Source organism: Antechinus flavipes, chromosome 1, assembly GCF_016432865.1.
Source record: "Antechinus flavipes isolate AdamAnt ecotype Samford, QLD, Australia chromosome 1, AdamAnt_v2, whole genome shotgun sequence".
Lineage (NCBI taxonomy): Eukaryota > Metazoa > Chordata > Mammalia > Dasyuromorphia > Dasyuridae > Antechinus > Antechinus flavipes.
The window spans coordinates 364,282,529-364,295,893 of record NC_067398.1 but is presented as its reverse complement, the minus strand read 5'-3'; the positions used below and the strand labels follow the sequence as shown (position 1 = coordinate 364,295,893).

The 13,365-nt window shown below is 32.4% G+C and overlaps 1 protein-coding gene across 1 annotated transcript in view; it reads right to left on the bottom strand.

Annotated features, from left to right (window-relative positions):
* EPG5 (ectopic P-granules 5 autophagy tethering factor) overlaps positions 1-13,365 on the bottom strand; it is a 140,343-nt gene that overhangs the window by 92,969 nt on the left and 34,009 nt on the right. Inside the window, exons 8-13 of the mRNA XM_051969688.1 lie at positions 13,104-13,218; positions 12,119-12,269; positions 11,279-11,434; positions 9,267-9,424; positions 4,248-4,402; positions 3,003-3,143 (exon numbers count right to left, since the gene is read on the bottom strand). Of these exons, the coding sequence (XP_051825648.1) occupies positions 3,003-3,143; positions 4,248-4,402; positions 9,267-9,424; positions 11,279-11,434; positions 12,119-12,269; positions 13,104-13,218 (876 nt within the window). The remainder of the gene's footprint in view (positions 1-3,002; positions 3,144-4,247; positions 4,403-9,266; positions 9,425-11,278; positions 11,435-12,118; positions 12,270-13,103; positions 13,219-13,365) is intronic.

Here is a 13,365-nt window from a genome sequence, read left to right as displayed (position 1 = left end):
ACAAAATGCAAGCAAACAACAACAGAGAGAGTGAGAATGCTATGCTGTGTTCCACACTCTGTTCCCATGGTTCTCTCTCTGGGTGTAGATAGTTCTCTTCATCACTTAACAATTGGAACTTGTTTAAATCATCTCATTGTTGAAAAGAGCCACGTCCAGAACTGATCATCTTGTTGCTGTGTACAATGATCTCCTGGTCCTGCTCATTTCACTTAGCATCAGTTCATATAAGTCTCTCCAGGCCTCTCTGAAATCATCCTACTGGTCATTTCTTACAGAATAATAATATTCCATAACACTCATATACCATAATTTATTCAGTCATTCTCCAACTGATGGGCATCTAGACACTATGAAAAGGACTGCCACAAACATTTTTGCACATACAGGTCCCTTTCCCTCCTTTAAGATCTCTTTGGGATATAAGCCCAGTAGAAACACTGCTAAGTCAAAGGGTATATATGCACAGTTCGATAACTTTTGGGGCACAGTTCCAAATTGCTCTCCAGAATGGTTGGATCAGTTCACAAGTCCACCAACAATGTATCAGTGTCACAGTTTTCCCACATCCCCTCCAACATTCATCATTATCTTTTTCTGTCATCTTAGCCAATCTGACAGGTGTGTAGTGATAGTGAGATAAGTTTCTTAAAAATTGTTTTGATTCCTTTGTTTTTTAAGACAACAGAAACAGAAAACAATAGGAAGTATCAACATAAAATTGGAAACATGATTATTGATACATGAAAGATAAATTTTGTGACCTTGTTTTCAGATCAATTTTCTTTTCCACATAACAAGTAGTAAACTCATTTGAAAAAATCATAATGATAAATGTAGGGTAATAACTAACTCCCTTCACAAAAAGATTTAGTACAAATTTCCTTTATATAGACAAGTGTATTTAAAAGAATATTCCAATTTACAGAACTTTCAGAAGCATATCTTTTATTAAAGTTAGGATAAATTGATATTCTTTGAACAACATTCCACTCCAATGCTTCATTATCATGTGGGTTCTTAAAGATTATACCAGGAGAAAATAAACTGGAAAGAAATCTGGTAAAAATTTGCTTTAAATCCATACCTCACTCTATATACAAAAATGAGTTCAAATGAGCATATGAGAAATATAAAATGTCACATCATAAAGATATTAAGAGCAAATCTCCTATTACAGAGGAACACAAAAGATAAAATGGACAGATTTGATTAAACAGAACTTTAAAAGATTTTAAATAAACAAAACCAATGCAATTAAAATTAGAAAGATGACAGGCAACCAGGAGGGGAAAAATATCTTTGTAAGTAAGTTTTTTTGTGCAGTGTCATTTCTAAGATATATAAAGAATTGAATGAAATTTCTAAGAACATGAGTCCTTCCCCAATAGATAAAGGAACAAAGGATATGAATGGGATGTTTTTCAAAGAGGAAATTCAAATTATCAGCAAAAAAATATAAAAATAAAAATGCTACAAATATCTAATAACAGAAATGTAAATTAACAAGTGTGACAAAAATGTTGGAGGGGCTGCAGGGAAATGAAACATTCTAATGCACCACGGACAGAACTATGAACTGGTTCAACCATTTGGGAAAACTACTGGAATTGTCATTAATTGTGCATATCCTTTGACACAACAATACAATAATTAGACTCAGATCCAAAGAGATCAAATATAAAAGAAAAGATTATTTAAATATATTTATAACAGTACTTTTTGTAAAAATTAAGAAGGGTGGAATAGGTAAGGAATAGCTGAATAAATTATGGAATGTGAATGTACATGAAAATGACAGTTTCGAAGAAATCTGAAAAGATTATATGAAATATAAAAGGGCAATGTTCTTTAAGAACTCCAAGTTCTATGATGATTAGATGTCAATTTTAACATTGTACTAAACGAAGATAATTTAGTTATGACTGCTAATTCATTGCTGGAATTCAAAAAACATTAAGCAAACCTACAAGTTACAAAATGAACATACATGAAGTCTGAAAGCTTTTTTACCTAGTATAAACAATGTAATTAACATAAAATAAGCAGAACTGAAATTTTAGTGGATTCACATAAAGTTATAATAGAATTGTGGAAAAGCTTTGGACCAAATTAACCTGTATCCAAAGCAAGTTAAGAATGAGCAAAATCAGCAGGATGAATACAGAGAGGACTGGCGAGACTTACATGAACTGATGCTAAGTGAAATGAGCAGAACCAGGAGATCATTATACACTTCGACAACGATATTGTATGAGGATGTATTCTGATGGAAGTGGATTTCTTTGACAAAGAGACCTAATTGAGTTTCAAATGATAAATGACGGACAGAAGCAGCTACACCCAAAGAAAGAACACTGAGAAACGAATGTGAACTATCTGCATTTTTGTTTTTCTTCCTGGGTTATTTTTACCTTCTGAATCCAATTCTCCCTGTGCAACAAGAGAACTATTCGGTTCTGCAAACATATATTGTATCTAGGATATACTGCAACATATCTAACATGTATAAAACTGCTTGCCATCTCAGGGAGGGGGTGGAGGGAGGGAGGGGAAAAATCGGAACAGAAACGAGTGCAAGGGATAATGTTGTAAAAAAATTACCCTGGCATGGATTCTGTCAATATAAAGTAATTATTAAATAAAAATTTAAAAAAAAAAAAAAAAAAAAAGAATGAGCAAAATCATTAGTTGCTTTGTTGTGTCTCTTTTCATCCAAGGTTCAATACTGGTTGACTTTTTTTTTAACCTGTTTCAACCAGAATTGCTATTTTCTGGTACAAAACACCTGAGAAATCAAAATAGGCTCATTTAAAATAAATAACTTTAATTTACTAAGGCTTTATAATTGAGGCAGAACTGTTTGGAGGAAAAAAAAAAAAAATAGCTCTAAATAAAGAAAAGTAAAAAAAAAAAAAAGATTCTTCCTTAAGTGGACTAGAAAATATTCAGTCTTTGGCAGATATAGTTAATCCCAAACTGTTTTCAAATAATACTCTTACCATCCCAACTTGGTCAATAGTCTCTTTAACACTATCCAAAAGGACAGAAATGATTGCAGGATGAACAGAAGTAATAGCTCCTAAAAGCTCTCGACCAACTTTTGAAAAGGTCTCTCTGGTAGAAAGGCTAACATAAGATACCTAGAGAGAAAGAAGATAGTTATTTTTAATATTAAGCTCTAAAACAAATGCACTTACAAAATATGAGTGTTTTCAAGAAAAAGAGAGATTACTCTACATCAAACTCTCATTCACAACTTTATTCTAAAAGATTAGACAAACTGTATCCTCAGAGGGCAAGAATGTCCATCTTCACTCCAAAATAGTGTAAGCAAATTAAGCAAATGCATTCTAAATTTACCAAAAGGAGAAAAATTGCTTCAGATGGACTGAATAACATTTAGAATTGAAAAAAAGAAGACAACTTTTATCAATAAAAACTAATCTTAATCTTTTAATGGAATTGCCATTTGTAAAAGGAGACTCCTAGTTACAATATTATCAATATTTCTGGAAACAAATTCTTATGACTGAATTCTGTAAACATTTATTAAATATCTTCCTTCTGTAAGTCATTATACTAAGCCCTGTGAGGAATACAAAAAGGACTTTAACATTCCTTTGCTCTCAAGCTTATAATCTAGTAAGAAGTAATACACAACTATTATCTTGGTCTAAATACACACTGCACAATTTTTGCCTAAAATCTGTCTTGTGAAAACCCTCAGCACAACCACTAAGAGTACTTTTAGTATCAAAGACAATATGTCTCACTAGTCTCCCCAGCAGTGACAAAAGCTTCTCTAATACTTGCAGATATGCCCAAGCCTGTGCGAGGTGTACCTGATACAAATGTGAGCAAAATAAGTATATTATTCCTTTTCATTTTCTACCAAACTGCCTGTATCTTTGCCCTTACAAATAACAATCTCACTACAAAACCCACAATTCTCTTTCTTTTCCTTCATGTTCTTGAAGCTAGAGAAAACATTAGGTAGTCAATGGCAAGGGTATCCCTTTAACTCCCTCTCTCTAAAGAGTCTGCACTTTCTTCTATAACTTAAGCTCTACTTCCCACTTTAAATCATACAGGTCTAAACTGCTGTTCACAGCAAAAACTGTGGCTCTGGGAAATTCAATGTCACAAGCAGATTTTTTTTTTCCAAAATCAATCCAAAAGGACTCAAAGAATAATGTGGAATAGAGGAGTTTTTCTGGCAGGTTGTTCATCCCAACTTTGCTCACCTCATAAATCTTCAGCACAATAACTTTTATAAAGTCTTTATCCACATTGGTCTTTCTTGCTTGAGCCATTTGAGCAAAAGTAGTAAGAAGGCAAATTACTTCTGAACTATTCATGGTAGAAATATAACTTTCAAAGCTCACCAGATATGCTGGGTCTGAAAATTCAGATCAGAATAATTAAGGGGGGAAAAGGCAGAGACAGTATAAGAATACAGAGAACTTAGAAAGCCTGAAAAAGTTTAAAAAGCATTCTATGTTGTAAAAATGTTCCCAGAACCTGAGTAAAGATCTATTGCAGAGTTGTGATGAAGAGAGCCAGTTACACTCAGAGAGAGGGCTGTGGAGACTGAATGTGTATCTCACCATAATATTTTCACTTTTTTTGTTGTTTGCTTGCATTTTGGTTTTTTTTTTCATTTTTTCCTTTTTGATCTGATTTTTCTTTTGCTGCTCAATAATTGTGGAAATATGTGGAAATATGAGTACATATTTAACATATATTAGATTACTTGCTGTCTAGAAGAGGGGATGAGGGGGAAGGGAGGGAGAAAAGATTTGGAACACACGGTTTTACAAGAGTAAATGTTGAAAACTATCTTTGCATATATTTTTGAAAATAAAAGGTTATTTTTTTTAAAAAGAAAATTCTATTGCATGTCCTGTAAGTTCTGTTCTAACTCCAAAATACAGTTGTCTGAATTTAGCTCAAAAATATGCTTTCATAAAAGAGGGAAAAAAAAAAAGTAAAATGCAAAAAGTTAATTAAGGAAAAAAATTATAATTATTTGTAAACATATTTATTGTAAATAATAAAAAATTACTTGTAAACTGATATTTATTCATAAAGTAGAACTTCACAATTCAAAAACTGAAAATATGAATCACAAATATGATCCAGTATTTGGTTTTAGTTTCTCAAAAAAGGTCCCTATATATGAAGTACTGTATCTTGTCACCAGAGGGCAGTATATATACACATATGCAGCTCTGTGGAATATTTGCTTTTTTTGTGTCCCCAAATCTAAGCTCTTTCTAAGGATGCAGATAACAACTTGTCTATAACTTGTGGTCCTAGAGAGCTTCCAAGGGCATTAAGGAGATTGGGTTATTTCAGACAAAAGATTAAAGCCAGGGATTCCAACTCCAAGTCCAGCCCTCTATCCACTATGCCATACTTCTCACGGCCATCCATACAGAGGAAGCATCTCAACAAAATAAATTAATAAATGTTCAGAACTACCATATAGGAATTATCTGGTAAAAGATTCACTTTCTTGTAGAACTTTTAAGACTAATACAGAAACAAAGCAAAGATTTTTTTTTTTTTTTTGGTTAGCTACATTTAAATTCTACTACTTATAAGCATTAGATATCCTTTTAAAAACATTCATAAAACCTTTGTAAATCAATTGTCTTCCCCTAAAATGGCTTTGAACTATGGTATAACCAGCTCTGTTTCAGTGTACAAATCAAGGACTACCTATCTCACATTTTAAAAACACTTCTCCAAAAAGAAAACAAAAAGGGAAAGAGGACAGACTGTATCTTATAAGCTGACAATCTATGACATACATAATTTTTGTGGCACATAGCCAATGGAGATCAAAGTATGGATGCAACTAAAGAAGAGAGGGATCTCCAGATGAAGTTCTATTTTAAAATCCTACTGTTCTTCCTCCCTTTTCCTCTTCTTCATTTTTATATATTCAGTCCAAGAGGCCTAAAAGCTCTGGGCAGCATCAGCATAAGAGATCACTAGTGGCTCTTCCAAAAGGCTTAATCAGGTTGGGATGACTGACTTCCCAGATAAAAAGCATTTTTTCCACTTCACTCTTCCCTTTCAAGTAAAGACTTGGCACAGCCTAACACAGAATGTAGATCCTATTTTTGTTTCCTCATTAAAGAGGAAGCAAGGATACCCAGTTTTGAGATCAATAAAACAGAACTAACTCATGACCTGATTATATAATTTGTGGATTTTCCAGATTTCAGTGTTTTAAATGGATTTTAAGTATTTTGCTGTTACTATTTTTGCTATGCTTGACACCAGGGGAAAAAAAGTGAAAATCAAGTTAATTTTATTATATGTTTAAAAAAAAAGTTCTAGTAAGAGATTAAAGTACTGAAATTAAAGGCTAAAGTATTTTAACTACATATTTCAATAATCACTCTGTAATACAAATTACTACTGACAATTGAAAAGTAGTATTACAATATTTGAATATATTATGCTGAAATTTTAAAAAGGGGAATTCAATTAAGATATATTTTAAAAGGGCATCTTTCCAACAAATCAATTTATTCAACATCCACTTTAAAAGTAAGCTACTAAGCTGGGTGCTTATGGTTATCATAAAATAAAAGCCCCTTAGCATCTTTAAACATTAATTTTACTTCTCAAAAGTGATTTGCAAAGGTAATTAAGATACATTCTCAGACTTCATGATGCTTAACTAAGTCTCCTAATTAAATCAGAAATGCAAATTGAAAAGCCAAAGTCCCTTAATTTTTTTTTTTTTTTTTTGGTTGAGACAGTTGAGGTTAAGTGACTTCTCCAGGATCACACAGCTAGGAAGTGTTAAGTATCTGAGACCAGATTTCAACTCATGTCCTCCTGACTTTAGGGCTGGTGCTCTATCTTTAAAGTGCCACCTACCTGCTCCACAAAGTCGCTTAATTTTAAAGAACATAGATTTTAGTAGAAAAAAAATATACCAACAAAAGAATAAAAATCAAATGGAATATCACTTAAATGTACATTTACCAATCACTTCATCTCTTACATTTATATAAAAACTTTTAAAGTATTATCACATACATTATATCATTTAATTTTGTGAATTAAAGCCTTTTATTTATATTTTGCAAATGATAAAACTGGGTTTCAGTGAGTTTTGAAACTATTACAATGTCTATTACCACGTATGATGATGATAGTGATGAAGGTGATAATGACAGCTGACAATTTATAAAGTGCAATTCGCAGATAACTTTGTATACATTGTCTCGTTTGATTTTCAACAGTTCTGCGAGGTAAATATTGCAAAAATACTAGTTTCCTTAGAGTAACTAGATAGTGTGGTGTCAAGAGTTTTATAGGCTTGTAGTAAGGAAAAGCTGAGTTCAAGTCCTGCCCGATTTGAGCAGCATGACACTAACAAACAACTTAAACCTCTCTCAATCTCTGATACAGCAACAATATTGTTGTGAGGATCAAATGAAATAAATAGAGTTAAAATTTTATTTTGTAAATTTTGAGTTAGTATATAAATATGAGCGTTAATAATTATTAAATTATTAGTATTCCTTTCAAACATAATCAAACTGAGGTTCAGATCAGTTAAGAAAAAAGCCTTCCAGGTGAGATACTACCAGTAAGTGATAAATCCAAGACTAGAAACCAAATATGCCTCTTAGAAAAGAGCCATAATGCTCTTTTCTATCGTAGTAAAAGATTTAATGGGGAAACCCATAACAGTTCATATTATGCAGATGATGTGATTTTTGCAAATAGGTCAGAGACAAATTTTGATGATACTTATTAAAGTTAATTGCCTGAAAAATGAAAAAATACTTATCTGACAATGACTAAAACACTTATTTGGCTTCTACAAAATGATAAAAAGAAATTTAATCAAATATCCACTTATACAAGTTAAGCATTGACTTGATTCCAAGGACTTCCAAAGGAAGATAATAACTTAAATTAGACTGATAGGAATACAGTCCAGGACAGTCAAAATTATTTCACCTAGAAAAGCAACCACTAAAGAAATGGGCAGAGCCCAGGCAACCCTATATCATATCGCTAGGTATAACAAAGTGACTCAGAGAAAAATTACCACTCTCCACTGTAGCAAATTGCAAAATATTTTCTATACTTCAAGACAAGATAGGAAGGGAGCGCATTTAAGCCACAAGTGCACAAAAAGCCCAAGCCACAAAAGAAAAAGAACAATTAAAAAACAAGAACTAAAATATGGAATAAGAATGAAATATACAGATTATAAAAAGAGAAGTTAAAGAGAAAAACAAAGGATGAAAATTATACTTGTCAAAATATTGTCTTCATTCAATAAATACCTTTGATTTATTTAAGGCATGATAGCACTGGGACCTCATTTCAATTCTTACTCTAATGACTTCATTATGAGAGTAGGCTTAGTTTCCAAGAGTCTACATCATCTTTGGCAAGCTTGAAAGTTTTTAAGCAAGATAAATAAAGACAGATATTATATCTGGATCCTAAGACTAGTCTCATTAGTCTAGTTCACAACCAAGATAGCTATACTATAGGATAATTAATTTTTCAGTCACAGCAATTCTGGAAAACTATCCACCTTCTTACTAATTTATAAATGGTGTTGTCTTCTACATTTTAAAGTCTTCTTAATTGTCATATACAAATACAAGTGAAAAGCTACTTAAGGTCCACTGAAATCAAATAATTCAACAATAAAGGAATAACAAGGAAACCCCATTAATGATTTCTAAGCATTAAGTAAATACTTACTGATTAGATTAATTTCACTACAAAAGCAGAATACTTTTGGAAAGATAATCTCATAGACAATCTTAATTTACCTGTACTTTCAAAAGCTTGTTTATTAATAATCTATCAAGAAATCCAGTCTAGTCTAAATTTCCAATATCCAAGCTGGCTTCCAAAACCAGCCCTCTTTCCCCCCCAAAAAAAATTTCAAAGGTAGTGTAGGTCATGCCACAGTTTCATGTAAAGATATAGAGACATGAGTACAATACATACTTGATTTTTTTTCCTTTTTTTTGATTTTTGATGGTATTTTATATATGCAAAGATAGCTTTTAACATTCACCTTCATAAAACCTCTTGTTCCAAATTTTTCTCCTTCAATATGATGTAATTTAAATGAAATACATACTTTCCATTATCCAAAAGTCAAAAAATATTTGGAACTACAGAAAAAAATAACAATTTTAACAGGAAAAAGATGAAACTATTTCAATCATTTCAAAAAAGATTTGCCAGATAAGATTTACCTTGAAGCTGATGCTTGCACTCATTAGACTGGACTGTAGAACAGAGCTTCTCCAAATTTTCATTCTCTGCATGATGCATGAGGTAAAAGAGTTTCCAAAGCATCTGGACTGATAATGTTCCAAAGGGCATCTCTGACATAAATAGCCAAATGCCCAACCTATTGTTTTTTAAGAACAATACAAAGTTTCAAAACTCCCAGAAAAGATGGTGGAAGCACAACAAAAAAATTCTTCTGTATATTTAAGTATAAGACCACCATCTATTTACTATGGATGCAGTTACATTCCCCATTAGAGAAGTCAACCAGAGATGAAGATTTTTTTTTAATCACTCTTTAAGACAGCACTAAGCCAAGAGTTCTTACTCTCTTTTGTGCTATAAACTCCTATGGCAGTCCAGTAAAATACTATGGACACTTTCTTTCTTAGAAAGTCTTTAAATGCATAAAATAAAATATGTAGGTTTAAAAAGAAAAACAAGTATACTGAAATACAATTTGCAAAAAAAATTTTAAGTTCATAGTATCAGGTTAAGAACTCCTGCACTAGACCAAACTTGTGAGACAACTGATAAGAACAAACAATTACATGAGTACACTACATATTGTGAAAAATGAAAAGAAGCATGACGTGGTCTTTATCCAGCATTGTTGAGGGCTTACAAAATTCTGTGAGAATCCGCCCATTCCTGCTCTTGTTCAGGTATGACCAAGAAATATAATAAACAGAGTGCCAGACTTGAAGTCAGAAATACCACTGGTCAATATTCTGCCTCAGAATGTTTGTGGCAGCCCTCTTTGTAGTGGCCAGAAACTGGAAACTGAGTGGATGCCCATCAATTGGAGAATGGCTGAATAAACTGTGGTATATGACTGTTATGGAATATGAATGTTCTGTAAGAAATGAGCAGCAGGATGATTTCAGAAAGGCCTGGAGAGACTTACATGAACTGATGCTGAGCGAAATGAGTAGGACCAGGAGATCATTATATACTTCAACAACAATATTATATGATGATCAATTCTGATGGACGAGGCCCATCTTCAACAATGAGATGAACCAAATCAGTTCCAATAGAGCAGTAATGAACTGAACTAGCTACACCCAGCAAAAGAACTCTGGGCGATGACTATGAACCACTACATAGAATTCCCAATCCCTCTATTTTTGTCCACCTGCATTTTTGATCTCCTTCACAGGCTAATTGTACACTATTTCAAAGTCTGATTCTTTTTGTGCAGCAAAATAATTGTTTGGACATGTATACATATATTGTATTTAACTTATAGTTTAACATATTTGACATGTATTGGTCAATCTGCCATCTGAGGGAAGGGGTTGGAGGAAGGAGAGGAAAAGTTGGAACAAAAGGTTTTGCAATTATCAATGCTGAAAAATTACCCATACATATATCTTGTAAATAAAAAGCTATAATACAAAAAATATATATTCTGCCTCAGACACTCAGCAGATGTGTGATCTCAAGAGTCACTCACTTTCTCTGTGCTTCAATTTCCTCTTTCATAAAAGGAGTATAATAAAGCACTCACCTCCAAAAGTTGTTGTGAGGATCTACTGTGCCAACTTTAATGCACAATGTCAGTGTAAGCTATTGTTATTATTATTATTTAAATATGCCATCACCATCATCATTATTATTATTATTCAAATGTGTCAGCTAAACCTTGATAATTCTGCTAGGGATAATATACTTTATAAAAAAAATATTTTTTTCAGGGAGTGGGGATTGGAAAATAAGATGGTAATTGGAACAACTTGTCAGAAATTTTGCACTGTATGGAAATTCCTCCATCAATGTACAACAGAAGTCCACCTCTTAGAGCAATAACTGGAAAGCTGAAAGCTCAGCGTCACTCCATATAGCTATTATGTGTCAGAGCACGACTTAAATCCAATTCTTACTCCAAGACCAGGCCCCTATTCACCAGACCATGCTGGCTCTATGTATTAATAATCATTTTTCCCTATACCACTTCCAATAGACTACATACCTTTTAGCTTTCAGAACATGCAGGACAGTCCTAAGAAACAGCTCATCAAATTCAACTTGGAGCTTCTCCACTGAATAGGGCTGCATACCTAATCCACAGCCATGGTTATGACTCACAAATTGGGCCCAATGGTCACTCACATAACAAAGTGTCATTCTATTTAAGAAAATCATATTAAACCATTTTAAGTCATTGATTCAGTATCAGTTCGTTTTATCAAAATGCTTGCTCAAATCATTTAAATTAAGGAGGTTAAAAAAAAAAATTACTATTCTAAATCCACACTGAGTCATTCAATTATTACACAAATAAAACCCATTTTCCATTTTAATAAATAATAATGTTTTTGATACATTTAAGTAATAAGCAATTTCTAACAATCATTGCCTTGAAAAGTTTTTATCTACATTCTGACTCTGAAGTCACTGTTAAGCTTGATTCTTAAATCACAAACAAAACCATAGGAAACCTACCAGTCTCATCCCTGGCCCACAGGAACCACAATACAAAGTAGATGTGGAAAGGGAGAAAAGAAAAGAAGAAAAGAGAAAGAAGCTACACTTTCCCCTTCCGTTTTTCTCTAGCCTAAAACTTAGTCCCAGGAAACACTTTTAAGATTTGGACCTAGGAATAGTTAAATTATCAAATCAACTAACTTTGAAATAGTTTAACAAGTTTTGGGCTACAAACATATTATAACATACCTATTAGGTAGAAAGCAGAAAAAAAATTTTCTTAGTTTAATGATGGATCAAGCTACATAAGAGACTACCATTAAAAAGATGACTTTTTTCAATCAAGAGGAAAGTTCAAACAAATCTGGATATCTGTAATATGTACCTAATCATAAAACCAATTCGTTTCACAAATTGCCTGTAGCGTGCTCTATTGAAGGTTTCTAATCCTACCGCCAGAAGTTCTACTAATGAGTTGGCAAAGGCAAAAATTTTCATCATTTCTTGAGGTCTTGTTGTTTCAGGTAAATAATCATCTATAAATAACAATAGAAAAGATAGAAATAAAAGAAAATAAATTATCAAAGGTACATACAATACAAAGACTTCAAGGGATTAATTCATAGATCATTTGACAGATATGGGATTGATTTATGGGAAGATATTTTAGGTATCCCAGACAACAAAATGCATCTACATGGCAAAGATGAGATTATTCTGATGAAATCAAGTAAATTGTCAATTCACCAACTGGAAACATAGGGGTAAAAGATGTTACAGGAATAATCAACAAAACGAAAAAGAAAACTATGAGGAAAAAATGTAAATAACAGCAATCACAATAATCCAAAAACACTACAACAATATAGCTATCCACAATACAAATAAAGAACAGAAAAAGATCCCAAAGAGGACTCTTGTCAGAAAAAGAGATAAATATGAAGACTTTGAACTAAATTCTTTTTTTTTTATTTGTATGTGGAACATATTAACAAAGGTACTCTCCTTATGGCAAAGATTTTGCAGGTTCACCCATATTTAGAAGAGATTCCTTCCACTGAAAATTCTTGTCTACATTCAAGGCTCACTTGAGGTACTAATTCTTCCATGAGACTCCTTCATTCCTTGGCTAAAGTTTCACCAAACTTCTCATGATTTTCTAATATCTCCTAATTTATCTCATTCTTACACTTTAACTATTTGAATAAATCTTACCAACTTACTAGATTGTAGACTCCTTAATACCAAAAACTGAGTCATTTTTATCTTCAGTATTTAAACTCTGACTTGTCATTAGTAGATGCTTAAAATAAGTTTATTGAATTATATACAAAATTCCCCTTAATATCTTTCTTTAGGAATCAATTTACCTTTCCCTTTAAATCCAAGGAAGTGTTTAAAAAGTTCATGAAATGGGAACTGTGACAAAATAGCAATCAAGTCATCTTCACTAAGAAGGATCCAACTCGTCTCAGGATCTTCATCCTAAAGGAAAAAATTCAAAAGCATTTCATTTGGTTTCACAAAACCATAACTAGGAGTTCTCTAGGCTTTATTCTTAACAAACTATCAATAAAATTTCAAAAGACTTCTTTTTCTAGCTATTAAAAGATAAATAACTCAATTTCTTCT